This window comes from Xyrauchen texanus, chromosome 36 (genome assembly GCF_025860055.1).
Source record: "Xyrauchen texanus isolate HMW12.3.18 chromosome 36, RBS_HiC_50CHRs, whole genome shotgun sequence".
Taxonomy (NCBI): domain Eukaryota; kingdom Metazoa; phylum Chordata; class Actinopteri; order Cypriniformes; family Catostomidae; genus Xyrauchen; species Xyrauchen texanus.
In genome coordinates, this window is record NC_068311.1 from 9,668,744 (window position 1) to 9,683,636 (window position 14,893).

General features: G+C 38.9%; 1 protein-coding gene across 4 annotated transcripts in view; it reads left to right on the forward strand.

Annotated features, from left to right (window-relative positions):
- LOC127629781 (neurobeachin-like) overlaps nucleotides 1-14,893 on the forward strand; it is a 351,376-nt gene that overhangs the window by 93,630 nt on the left and 242,853 nt on the right. For all 4 annotated transcript variants that reach the window (XM_052107020.1, XM_052107021.1, XM_052107023.1 and 1 more), the window contains exons 6-8: nucleotides 4,100-4,226; nucleotides 10,200-10,319; nucleotides 11,073-11,219. In XM_052107020.1, coding sequence (XP_051962980.1) covers nucleotides 4,100-4,226; nucleotides 10,200-10,319; nucleotides 11,073-11,219 — 394 coding nt within the window. The remainder of the gene's footprint in view (nucleotides 1-4,099; nucleotides 4,227-10,199; nucleotides 10,320-11,072; nucleotides 11,220-14,893) is intronic.

The following is a 14,893-nucleotide window of genomic DNA, read 5'->3' on the forward strand; positions in this document are numbered from 1 at the left end:
CAGATCTGTAGCATAGAGCTGCCAGGCACAGAACTGTTTTGTAAGTTCAGCCTGTGCGTGACACAGATTTAGAGTAAAATGAGATGTTTGCAAAGAAAAACTGACTATCGATTCACACTGAGCATCATTATTTGCTCAGATTCTGTCCTCTGGAAGACACACAGGAGCTGTCTGTTGTACTGTAGCTTCAGTTTCTTTGGGTGTGACAGTTTATAATCTGTTGTGGGGAAAAGAGAACACAAAGCTGTTTTTGGTGTTTAAAAATAAGCTGTGTCTTTACTGTGATCTCTCATTAATGCATTCCAACAGGAAACTGCAAGTTTGAACTATAGCTAATACTCATCAGACTACTTTAACAGGGTTGAATAGAAAGTTTAAAATAAGCTTTCACTTTCCAGTCTGGTTCTGGAAGTAAAAATCTCATTCATTTTCTCTGTAGGTGAATTGATTGTTAACAATAACTAATAAACATTTAAAGACAGACTTATCTTTTAAGCAGTAAGGTTGTTAATCAGATATGCTTGGTATGTTTATGCTTGGTATATGCTTCTGTTGAAGCCATCTGTCTGCTTTATTTTAACTTCATGTTTAACTCAACTGAATTTGTGCCGACACTGATAATAATCTAAATTTGCAATGTTGTGATTCACTTACAGTAGGAGCTGTTTGGTTTGGTTAAAGGATTAGTTCACCCAAAACATGGATTACTCACTCCTATTTTGTTATAAACCCATGTGACTTTCTCTCTTTTTCTTAACACAAATGGAGAAATTGTGAAAAAAATGTTGCTCATTGGTAGTATATGGTGACTACTTCTTCATGCTTCAAAAGAATACAAAAGTATAATTCAGAGGTCTAATACATTATTCCATGAGACTCATGATTGTTATGAAAGCATACAATAAGGTTTGGTAAAAAAAACAAATTCTTATGTATTATTTAGTGAAAATGATCACTGAACATTATTCTCCTGTGCACGTTCATGAGGGCACAAGAGCAACATTTCACACAGCACCCTCGCGACATTGGGGCGTTCAAGTGAAAACTCATTTTGTTTATCTAAAAACAGAGTACCAAGATATTGTCTATTAAACACATCAACAAATTCTAAATGTTCCTTAGCTTGACATACAACTGGCAATCTGGATTAAACTTCACCACATTATGAAGGCAAAATTGTTTTATTTTGTTAAGTGTACCCATGGATGGAGAGTGCATGCAAATCCCATGTTATTCTGCTAATAACGTCCTGTAGGCCTATCAACATTGTAACAGCTGTAAAAAGCCATTTGAAAGGGAACATTAACACAAAGTTAGTTCTAAATAAAAATAAACTAGGAAAACAGTACTTGGGGTGGCAGTGCTGTGAAACTTATGAATATGAATTGTTTTATGCACAATAAAGGATCATTTTAAATCACTTATTTTGATAAATAGTCATTCTTAATGACCGTTTTATGCACCCAAATAAATATTTCACATAATATGGTAATTTCATCTCTACATCTGCCACTATCAGTCTTGGGATTTTGTGAGTCAGTAGACGAACATATAGATCTGCAATTTAATCAAGAACATGAATGATTGGCCTAGTGGTAACATATTGCATCTGGTTTTTAGAGGTTCTTGTTTCTAATTCACCCACATATAACTTTTTATTGTAATAATAACCAAGATTGCATCTGTATGTCAGTGGATGGGTGTTACACTTGTAACAAAAAAATACAATAAAAGATGCGGGGAGACGAAAATAGCGGAAACTCACATTTATTGACAGTTCTGTATTTGGAGAAAAAAACCCAGCTAACTCTGACGTTCAGACAGTGCCAAACTCTCCACACCAGAGCATCAGTGCCCAAGATGTCACAGCTCAGCCATGGAACACTCAGTTTATATAGTAAGCAAACACATTGCATGCTGGTGCTCCCCATTAACAATCAGCTCAACTGGTTACCCCACACCTGAGAGCGATTAAGAGAGAGAGATAAAGACAAATCACATGCTCTACATACACACAAACAATACAGCCGAGAAGGCCATCACAATGGGGGACATATTTTACTTTTCTATTTCCTGAAAAACAAAAAGAGCGTGAGCTGCAGAAAAAAACTGCTGACACTAAACAACACTAATAACAGCCACAATGAACATTTATTAGAAAATTCAAAATAACACATTCCAGTACCGGATCGCCAATCAAAACATACACAGATCAGATGAAATAGAAACTCCAACTCAAGAACTGGTGATGTTTCATCTGGATTATACACATACCTGATGAAAGCTATTTCAGAAAGTGCTGAGGACATGTTTCAACTGAAGGCAAAATAATGAATAATAATTTAGTTATGATTGAAAAAAAAAACTTTAAAAAAGAGGTAAGAAATACATTTTCTCTATGTATTTAAACATATTGTCATATTGTTGTTGAAGAATAATTGAGCTAAAAAACTAAGCCCACGTTTACCCAAACACTGCACAGGCTCTGCAGCAGCACGTATGTGATTGGCTGCTGCTGTAACCCATCACGCCATTGACCACTGATATGCTTTCACGTGATTGGCTGCCACTGTAATCAATCACACAATCAGTCTGTGTAGTCATTTGTGTGTCTGGTGAGAGTTTAGGCAGTTTGACATGAATAAAACCCTACACAATGTCAACATCTTACATTTTATATTTGATACATTTTTATACTTATACTGGGGTGGTAGATGGGGTGGCAATGCCTTTTCTTGGGGTGGCAATGCCTTTTCTTAGGGTGGCATTTGCCACCACTTGCCACCCCGGTAGATCTGCCCCTGGCGATAGTGACAACAGACAACAGACAACACAGCTGCACACAAAACAAAGAACATAACTTACTAAATATGTCTGAAGAGTTTGTATTCAAAGAATTTATGCATTTCTATGCCCAGCCTTATTTTTTTTTATGTTTTGGATCGGTGCCAGTTCACAGCAGCCGAAAAAAGAAAACAAGCGATAAATAGAATGTACTGTCACTCGTCACTGCTGGTTAGGGCAAAAACTCTGATTACCATAGAAATATACCTTTTATCGCATGTCATTTACTGTCAGGTTAGGACACAGTGTGACTCTGGCTGCCTGTAGCCTTCTCTATGGTTCTGTTTGATTTCTAAGTACTCCGTTCAAAAAGACAAGGCTGGGCATAGAAATGCGTCAATTCTTCAACTACACACTCTTCAGACATGTTTGGTAAGTTCTGTTCTCTGTTTTGTGTGCAGCTGTGTTGTGTTCTGTTGTTGATATCGCCGTGGAGGAACTGTTATTAGATAAACAAAACAAGTTTTTTCTTGAATTCCCCAAAGTTTTGAGGGTGCTTGTGAACTGCTGCTCTCTCGTGCCCTATAATGTACATACACTGGAGATCAACTGTTGGTGAACAGTTTCACGAAATAATTTATAAGATTTTGTATGCTTTCATAACAATCATGAGTCTCATGGAATAATTTATTAGACATCTGAATTATACTTTTGCATTCTTTTGAAGCTTGAAGAGGTAGTCACCACGAACTGCCATTGTATGAAATCACTGAGCAATTTTTATTTTATTTTTTTAACAAATTCTCCCTTTTGATTAAGAAAAAGAAAGAAAGTCATATAGGGTTACAACAACACAGGGGTGAGTAAACAATGATTGAATTAGAATTTTTGGGTGAACTATACCTTTAATGGTTTTATTTCTTTTATAGAGCATTTTAGGAAGTCCTAATGGAAAACCTGATTGGAGAAAACAACGAGACAGCTGAAAAAGTGGGCGGGCAATTTTGTCGGCTGAAAAAGACCTCCAGCTTAAACCAGCCTTAGGTGGTTTGCTGGTTTAAGCTGGTTTAGCTGGTGTCCTAGCCTGGCCAAACTGGTGTTCAGCTGGTTTATCTGGTTGCCCAAACCAGACCAGCCTGACAAGTGGAAAAAAGTTTACTAAACATCTAAGCCCATCAAGCCACCTGGTTAAAGCTGTTTTTGTTTTGTTTTTTCACAGCAGGGAATGTTAAGAAAATGTATATTGCAAATACATCATACTAAAGTGTTCTGTAATATGGTATATGGTTAGTATTTATTGATTCCTCATTTTCAGTTTCCGAACGAGCAAAGGCATAGGCTACTCTGCACATTTCGTCGGTAACTGCTTGATTGTGACATCACTGAAATCAAAAGGAAAGGGCTTCCAGCACTGTGTGAAATATGACTTTCAGCCCCGCAAGGTACGCTTTGATTTTCACGTTTTGCTGCTTTGATTCTCTCTCACACTTTCTTTCTATGTCTCTCTTTCTCTGCCTCTCTATGAATTTCTCATACTAGCCACTTTCGTAATCTACTGATTACGCTTTGAAGGAGTAAGACTTGAGTGGATGCACTTGTGAATTTTCTTGCTCTGGTTCTCAGTGGATCATGAGGCTGTGCCTGGAGATGTGTGTTCCAATTAACTGGGCTGCATATCTTGTTTACAAATTGTTGCTCAACCCTAGGACATGAGATAACTGAGGCCATTTTGCGTATTTGTTTTTGTTTTGTTGAAGTCTTGTAGAAATTTCTTGGAAATCCCAGCAAAGCTGCCATGATCATGAAACATCTGTCTAATATGTGATATCCATGTTTCTGCTAAATATGTTATACTCTTAGCTGGGGTAATCATTATAAATGCTAATAACTTTAACTTCTCTACTGAGCCTAATGGGAATGGGCTTGCTAAGGAATTTAAAGGTATATTCCATATTCAATAAAAGTTCAGCTCAATCAAAATATTTGTGCTACAATGTTAATTATAAAAAAAAAAAAAAAAGAATTTTGAGTCGTCTCTCCTTCTATCTAGGTTACAGTGAAGCACTTACAATGGAAGTGAATGGGACTATTTTTTTCATGGTTCAGTGGCAGAAATATAAAGCTTATCATTTTATAAAAGAACTTACATTAATTCTTCTGTTAAAACTCATGTATTATTTGAGCTGTAAAGTTCACAGTCATTTTAGGTTTTTAGGGTTTGTTGACATTACATTGTCATGCAAACAAAGTTGTAAATTTGACAAAAAAATTGTCAAAAAAGTGATTTTATCATGTTCATGCACATGTTGTTTACATCTTGTTGCTATAATTCTGAAACAGACAATTTGTAATTACATTGTAAATGTTTAACTGGAATCCAGATTTTAGCTTTTTTTATAGAAAAAGAGGGGCAAGTCACATTTTTTTTTTTTTGTGGCAATCAATATTATGCCACAGATGCTGTCGATTGACCTTAACTTGTTTTAAACACAAAATATTTATTTAAGGTCTTTACTGCAATACACATTCGATCCAAAATCAAATATTACAGTTCAAGTTCCAGTTTAGATTTTATGCATGCTATACAAAACACTTAATATCTGTCCTTCGATAAGGTCAATGGGAGCAAATTTTTGTGCAACTGAGCATGTAGTAAACTTCTATTGTATAAATATAAAAACGAAAAATTTTTCATTGTAATTTTCTTTACTTTGCTTTAAAGGAATAGTTATCCCATGAAAAATAAACATCTGTCATCTATTTACTCACCCCCATGTCGTTCCAAGCCTATATGACTTTCATTAATCTTTGGAACACAGACTGAGAAATTTAGAAGAATGCCTGAGCAGCTCTCTTCCATCCAATGAAGATGAATTTTACACTAGATACTGTTAAGCGAAAAAAAGACAATATTCTATGAATATCTTGCCTTGAAAATGTTTTTTGACAGCCATTTGAATTTATTGTATGGAAAAGAGCAGCTTGGAAATTCTGCTATAAATAACGTCTTGGTTACTGTCGTAACCTCCGTTCCCTGATGGAGGGAACGAGACATTGTGTCGATTTAGTGACACTAGGGGTCTCTTTTTAGAGCCTCGGTTACCTCTTTTCTTTGAGAAAAGGCCATTGAGAATTGGCGAACATAATTGCATGCCCCTCCCCTGGACATACAGGTATAAAAGGAGAGAAGCGTGCATCTGTTCAGACAGGTTTTGAGCTGAGGAGCCGAGAGTAAGGTCCCGTCCATTTCAGCATCATAGTACAGTGTTGTGGCAAGAGGGACACCAATTCTCGTTCCCTCCATCAGGGAACGGAGGTTACGACAGTAACCGAGATGTTCCCGTTCTGTCACTCACTTGACTTTGCGTCGATGTAGTGACACTATGGTTTCCTATTTAAAAACGGCACAACACTGAACATGCTACGTGGACTGATAATGCAGGTGCAAGCAAACTGTTGTGTGCGAAAATAGCAGGTGCATCAAATTGAACGTAAACTTCCCTAACGCCCAAGAGACGTCATATAGTTCCCCTCATCCCTGAGGGTGGGAAGCGACATAACTAGCCTGGGAGCAGGCCACGCCAGCCGCAGCCTTTTCTCTCTCTGTTTTCTCTCCATAGATTGTTAGATAATAGGCTGGGGCCATCTAATGCTATAACACGCATTGGGGAAGGCGTTCTTTTCCAATCCTATTCTTTCAGGGAGAAAAGACCCCGCGGAGACCACATACTGCCCAACAGGGGAGGTTAACATGTGGCAAATACATCACATGGGTTTACCAGACACACATGGAAGTGGCACGGTGGTAGGTCCTGCCTCGACGGGGAGGAGCTCTGCAAACACAGCGACCGGGGGTCAGAAGGAGCTCTGCCCAAGGGAGACGTGGGTCCGCCGACAGGGGGACCGCACTGCGGAAAATACATCAGAGGAGATATTGGAATAATCAGAACCTGTGGAGCACCTATTCCAGCGCAGGCAAGTCGGTGCCTGCGGTGAGTCTGGCTGCGAACCTCCTCCGCTGAGTTCAGAGCCAGAGGGCTAGGGATGAAACCGGCTCAACCCAGAGATTGTAAGACCTCGTGAAGGTATTGGGTGTTGCCCAGCCCACCGCTCTGCAGATGTCTGTTGGAGAGGTGCCATGGCCATTGCCCACGAGGATGCCACACACCTTGTAGAGTGTGCTCAAACCCGGAAGGAGGCGGGCACTGGCCGAGTCATGGTGTCCACGATCCTGTGGGCAAGCCCCTTTCCGCTGTCTCTCAGAGTGTCTAAAGCTCTGCGTGCAATCCAAGTGGTTGCACAAAGTATGCACCGGACACAGCAACGCTAAGGCTGAGTCTGCATCCTCCCGGGGCAGCACTTGTGGGTTCACTACCTGAACCCTAAAGAAAGGGGTCTTAGGAGCCTTGGGCACATAGGGCTCCAGGCAAGGGTCGCTGAAGGTCCCCAACCCTCCTGATGGAAGTGAGCGCAATCAGGAGGGCCGTCTTCAAGGAGACTGATTCTTGCGGCTGAAAGGGGCTCTCCAAATGTCCGAGAGGACAATGGGGAGATCCCATGAGCGGAACAGGCATAGCCTAGGAGGGTTCAGCCTCCAGGCGCCTCTAAGATACCTGATGATCAGGTCGTGCTACCCAAACGACTTACCGTCCACTGCATAGTAGTGAGCTGCTATGGCGGCTACATAGACCTTCAAGGTGGAGGGGGACAGCCTCTCCTGCAGGAAAAGGAGCAATGACCGACTGCGCACCTCTGCGGGTCTTCAGATCGGGAAGAACACCCATTTGTGAATAAGTACCACTTTGGGGCATAAAGCCTGGTAGAAGGAGCTCTGGCTTGAGTGATCGTGTCTACGACGGCTGGTGGTAGACCGTTTTAGACCGTTTCCCGTCCAAGGGCCAGACATGGAGGTTCCAGAGGTCTGAGCATGGATGCCAGAGGGCGCCCCTTCCCTGAGAAAGAAGGTCCTTCCTTAGGGGAATTTGCTAGAGAGGTGCTGTCGCAAGGAGTGTGAGATCCGAGAATGAAGTCCAAGTGGGCCAGTAGGGGGCCACGAGAATGACTTGTTCCTCGTCCTCCCTGACCTTGCACAGGATTTGTGCAAGTAGGCTCACTGGGGGAAATGCGTACTTGCGCAGCCCCCAGGGCCAGCTGTGTGCCAGCGTGTCTGTGCCGAGGGGGCTTCCGTCAGAGAGTACCAGAATGGGCAGAATCTACCTGTGGAGGGTAGTGATGGTCGATCCCGCCAGGTGGTGGCGTTTTGCGGGCACAGGTGCTCTGCAACAGCCTTATCCACCTGAGGGAGTTCCGTGTATCCGTGGACCGACCTGCCATCAAGAGTAGAGAGCGGACGAGCGAGGAAGTCAGTTTCAGGCAGTAAAAGGTGCCCTCCACGACTTCGTCAGCTCATCATGCACCTCCGGGAAGAAAGGAACTGGGGGGTCTCATCTCGTACCCGGATGGAGGCAGACAAGCGTGCTGGGCAATGGGTGGTCTGCAGGGTTTTACTCGGCGAAACCTCGCCCGTTGAACTCCTGAAATCGCCCCCAGCGCAAGCCACGCTGGCCTTATACCCATGGGCAGAAGACTCGACGCAGGGGGTTGCTGTAGTGGTTTTCCCCCGAAAGAAGGAAAGCCGTGACCGCAACGTTGCCATGGTCATGTTCTAACAATGAGAACATGAACCATCCACAACTGCCACCTCAGTGTGTTCTCTGCCCAGACACGTAAGGCAGTCCCCGTGGCCGTCTGAAGGGGAGAGGTAACGACCGCATCCAGGAATAACACAAGGATGGAAAGGCATCTTGAAACACGTCTTTAAAAAGATTTTGATGTGGTTTTAAGAATAAAATAAATAAAAGAATCTCCCAATAGCACATTCATCTTTATTGACAGAAAGGCAATGGAGTGGAATCATAGGACATGCATAGGTGTAGCACCAGGGAATGCCATGTGTGTTGGTCAAAAAATTAGGTGGCATGAAAAAAAAGATGATTGTAAAAAATCTCAATAGGATGTTAAGTTGCTTTGAGAATACAAAACAAAGAGAACACACAACACACCTAGCCTACTTCCTGTCCTAAATTGGATGAGCTTCACTCCAGAGCACGTTTGTAACACTGCACAATATCATGACACATTCATGTTGAGGCACATATCACAGAAATGAAATCTGTAATGACCCTTGTCTCCTGCTAACTAAACCTGCCTTTACTCCCTCACTGTTTTCATTGCCTCCCTCTCACTGTCTCTGCTCCCTATCTTTCCTCCTCTTCTCCTCTCACCCAAGATCCAATGTATTATTTATATCTAAATGCAAATTTTTACTGCATTAGACCTTCAGCCTGCTGCACATGAAAAAGGTTTTGGGGTGAAATTTGTTCTTCCAGTACCTAAAGAGAAAAACTGAGCTGAAAACCAATTAAAAGAAATCTGGAAAGCATCCATGTCTGTTTGAAAGTTCTTATTTTTCCTGATTAACTCGTGATTTCTTAAATAATCATCAATAGACTTTTCATTTCAAATATTTTGATGAATGCTGGAGAATCAGTGTGCTGAATTGTAGACCATTTTTTTCTATTGTTTATAAACCTGATTTATCAAAGACATTTATGTAATTCAGTTATATAACATTATGTATATCAGTGGTTCTTAACTGGTTTTGCTTCAGGACACAGATTTTGCATTAGACATCAAGTGGCGGCCCAACAAAGTATTTGTTGTTTACAATAAACAAATTGTTTATTGTGATAAAATAAACAAAACATATCCTTAAAGAAATGTATTGATATGTATTGCATAGGCCCAACAATATGCAAAATTATTAATATGACACTGGCTAAATAAGAAAATCAAAATGCATTACATTTTCATAAATGCATAAACTGCTAAAGTGTGATTTAGTGTAGTCTAGGTTGTATTTTCTTTTACCCTTTTTAACCTGTCCCTGTTAGCATCTGCTTCATTCAGGTAGCTTCTACCAAGTAACACATGAATTTGCACAAACATATTCTGTTGAATACACAGCCTTTGACTTCAACAGTTTTCTCCTCGTACAAAACAGAGTTGTGACCCATTTTTTGTTTATGACCTACCAGTTAAGAACCACCAATTTGTTATCCCCAGATAGCACACGTACACCTCCGAGATGTCTGTTTGAGATCTTTTCATCTGGAAAGCATCAAAATCGAATTAACATCTGCTAAACATCTTAAAGTCCAAGAGGAAATGTCTTATAGACGTATTGCAGATGAGCAAACAACCCAAAAATACGTCTTCCAGATGTAAACACACACATTAAATAGACGTCTGGGTAATGTATGTGTGCTATCTGGGTTTAATATTTAAATATTCTTTGAATAAACATATTGTGACATGCCAGTACATCAGAAAGGAATTTTCTTTTTCTTCTCTAGTGGTACATGATCAGCATCGTTCACATCTATAACCGCTGGAGGAACAGTGAGATCCGCTGTTACGTCAATGGACAGCTCGTATCATATGGTGACATGGCTTGGCACGTCAACACCAATGACGTAAGACTGCTTTGCTGATGCTCTCTCTGTCTGTTGCTGCCAGATGGAATCTCTGAGAAATATCATCACCACAGTGTGAAATTAAACTATGAAAGATGCAATGATTTACCACATATATTTCTGCCACATCTTGCTGTACATCATGTCTTTTGCAAAAAAAAATGTGTCACTATGATGTACATGGCAGAATGTGGTGGAGATGAGACACTTTAATGTGGAAAAAGATGAATGTTTTCCATAGAAATATTGAAATGGAGCCTGTGCATTTGTCTGAAACTTGAATAAAGCACTATTTTCTTGATCCTGTTCTGTGAATAGACTCTTAGAAGGCACCTGCAGGTCGGCAGGCGACAGCAAGCAGCCCACTGCATTTTGAAACAGAACTATTATCTTGGTGATTAAACAGTTAGATTAAAATGAGCTGTACCTCACCAAAAGCAATGTCAGATAATTAAAAGGTTGGACCAGCAGTGCTTATCCTCAAATCTCCTGGGTGCTGATTTTGATTAGACTAATAACTAGGTTTGAGCACAGAATAACATCGCTGTAATGGAACATCTCAATTACAATATGAACCTGTGCTGCTCTCATAGTATGAAGTTACCAGCTCTTAGACTCTTTTTCATTCCTTGTTTTCTTACTGACATCCACTATATTTTCACACAATTGCTCCTTTCCTCCTCTCTTTTAAATTCACATTGGAGACAATGCTATGAAGAACTCCTAGCTGTTCTCTTCATTTGTTTATCGCAGAGCTATGACAAATGTTTCCTGGGTTCATCGGAGACGGCAGACGCAAACCGAGTGTTCTGTGGGCAGCTCGGAGCCATCTATGTGTTCAGTGAAGCGTTAAACCCAGCTCAGATATTTGCCATCCATCAACTAGGGGCCGGATACAAGGTATGTATCAGGTTCACCAAAGCATGTCACACACCATCGCTTTGCAGCCACCATTGATCTCCAAAATAAGTTAATGGGTTGTCTGTGACATTTGGTTATTGATTAAAATGCATTGCACCATGGTTTCAGTGTTACTACGGTGAACATTTTTTTTTTTAAACTGTGTTAAGAAAAGTCATGGAAATTAATAATCACACAGAGAAATCATGGACATTTTTGTAGTTAGTCAGCTCTTTAGTGTTTCATCAGTTAGATATTTCTCTTCGTAAGGCTTGTCAAATACGATGTTCAATTTGTGAGCAAATTGTTCCTTTTGGACAGTTCTTTTCAATGAATCAGTCAAAATTAATTAGCTAAATAATGTTAATCAAAAAATGATATATATATTTTTTAGTAATCATAAATGACTGGAAAGTTAATAGAAAAGTAATGGAAATGTATTGGTTAGATTGTATGGGATGAGGCTATTATCACATTTATAAGAGCTAAATACAAGGAGAAAAGTGCCTCATTTAAATATTTACCAATTACCAAACCTGTGTGTAATGATCTTGCACTGTTTTCAACCTTTACGCATCCTGTTGTCATGCATTATTTATTCTTTGCTGTCAACAGCAAATATGCTCAATTTCACTTCTTAATGAAGTCTTTCATTGATGAAGTCTCTTGATAGTTAATGTCCGTTCTTTCCTTTCAAGTCCCTGACCTTTTGCCACTAATTCCCAAGGTGCCTTTGAAGTGATTTAACATTTAATTGTGTCCTTGGGGTAAACAGAGCAGGTTGCTGTAAGTTTCAAGGCTGTGTCCGTATTAAATATGATGTTCTGTCATATTAGTAATTGCGACTCGCAGCGTTTTCTGAGTCTCATTGTGCAAAGTCTAATTTTCTCTAACTCTTGTTGGGAGACACACCAGGCTTTGATTAACTGCTCATTATCTAAAACAATAAACCACATGCATTGAGGAAATAACATATATATCCCGAAAATGTCTATACAGTTATTGCCATTGTATTATGTGATTTAAATGTATATTTATGTGTATCACCATTTCAGTTGTCTTGGCTTCCTTACAGCAGACAGCAAATTAAAGGGATAATTAACCCAAAATTAATTCTGTAATATCGTACACATGCTCATGTGGTTCCAAATCTGTGTGACTTTTTTTTATTCTTCCGTGGAACAAAAGTACAATTTTAAGCAGAATGTTAACCTCAGTCACCATCAGTGCTGGGTAAGTTACATAACAATAGTAATCCACTACAAATGACTAATTATTTATCTAAAATTGTAATCAGATTACTTTACCAATTACTTCATTCAAAACTAATCACATTACTAATTACTTTACATTGAAGTTGCTTCACTTTTCCACACAACAAATTCAAAATAATGTCTATATTTCTTATTCATTGTTACATGCAAGTCATACTCTCAGCACCACACATTTCTCCTTTACTAGGACTTGTTATGGGGCAATAATTTATGTATTCTACATAAATAATATATTAGAATTTAGCATAACCCAATAATGTAGTTTAAAGTAATTGAAAGTCAGTAACTGTAATCTGATTACAAGAATTTAAAATGTAAATTATTACACTAATTGTTTTACCTAAAAGTAATTACATTACAGTAGCTAATTACTTTGGATTTGGATTACACCAAACACTGGTCACCATTCATTTCATAAAAGAGAATGGTGACCGAGGCTAACATTCTGCCTAACATCTCATTTTGTGTTCAGCTCTGGTCATATGGGTTTGGAGTGAGTAAATGATGACACAATTTACATTTTTGGCTGAACTATCCCTTTAATGATGGTCTATCTAATCTACAAGGACAAACAAGCTAAGAACTCCTAAACCTTGAGGGTTTTGAACTACCTTTCCTCTAATCAGTTTGGGCTGATCATTTCCCTTATTAATTGCGGTTCTAAACCCCAGATTCCTGCTGCACTGCACCCCGTTATGACAGGCAGGTTGGCAGAAATAATGAGCAGTCTGCTTTAGGGAGAAAGCAATTACCCACCCCCAATGAACCTGTGAATGGAGTCTCTCGAAATCTGAAAAGGGCCTATATGTTTCTATGAAGTGCCAGCTATCAGACTGCCTGTCAGCTCTACTAATCTACCTTGTCTAGTAATAGGGTCAGAGGCCTTTATAGTGTATGTAGCAGAGCTAGTCGACCGGGCCTGGAATTGATTTGATACAAAGCACAATAAAATGTGACTTTAATTGTGATGGATCCCACCATAGGCATTACCAAAACAGAGACAGAAAAAACTTTTTTTGTTCAATTCTGTACATTCAAAACAAATAAAAAAAGTACAAAACAAGACTTACGGTAAGTGGGCAGAATCATTTAATAAAAAAGGGGGCACAACAAAATCACTAAGTAACACAAAACATTAAGCATACACGTCCTGGAAAAAATTATGTAAATTACTTTATATCAAAAACATGATTAAAAACGTTATACTCAATTTTATATTTTATATATTTATAGATTTTATACTTATTTTTCTACAAAGAACACGTTATTAAGAACACTCTATGTCCATATCTGCTCCCTTAGGATCCTCAGGATATAAGTCAGTTAGGACCGCCCCCTTTGAACCTAATAAATCAATCCTATTTCCTCTTGCCACACCTTTGCTACTAGATGTCTGTCTAACAGCAGGTCAAAATAATTGAGTAAAACTTTACTTTAACCTTACTGAATTTCACTAGTTTTTAAGTTAACTGTCTTTAAATGGAAAGTTCACCCAAAAATGAAAATACTCCTGTTTAATCACCCTCATGCCATCCCAGAGCTGCTTGACTTTCTTCTGCTGAACACAAACAAAGATTACATTAAGGCCACATACAAGCAATCCATATACATATATATACTATATCTTTAGAAGCAATTTGATAGGTATGGGTGAGAATCAATCAATATTTAAGTCCTTTTTGATAAAAAATCTCACTTTCACTTTCACAATCTTTTACATTTTGAAAGTTAAGTGGAGATTCATTTTTGGAGCTTTAAAGGCTTGGTCACCATTTCCTTTCCTTTCTCTGAGTTGGCGTGTTTATTTTTCAGTTTAATAAAGCTGCATGTAGATCCTCATTCCTTGCCTGCCTCGTCAGACTTATGAGTATTTTATATCAGCATAACTAGAAAACCTTTGTTAGATGTACTCAAATGTATCAGTTCACTCAACTTTATTTACATAAAAAGGTATGTCACACAAATAAGATTGATCAATCAATTGCATGTTATTTCATATTAACATTTATATTATTGTTTCTACTTAATCTAATTTGCTCAAAAGAAAATAATTACTGTGGTCAGTCAATAAACTTGATTTTCCAAAGAAGTGCACATAAATATGCACTTCACATGCACATGGAAAAATTACAGAGATTGAACAGAATCCAACTTTACCAAAGGGAACACTAATGGTGACTTTACACAAAACTAATTACAGTTAAACAACATCACTAATAATAAAAAGAGCTAAAGTCATTATGATTGCTTGATATCAACAAATGAAATGCCACAATAAGGTCCCTTTGACCAAACAAACATTCTTAAATTATTCAAGCGCAAGGGTTTATGGGTATTCCCCAGAACCTCAGTTTTGTACTTGATTGTTTTAGTTAGTAGTACTTAAAATCTTAATTTTAT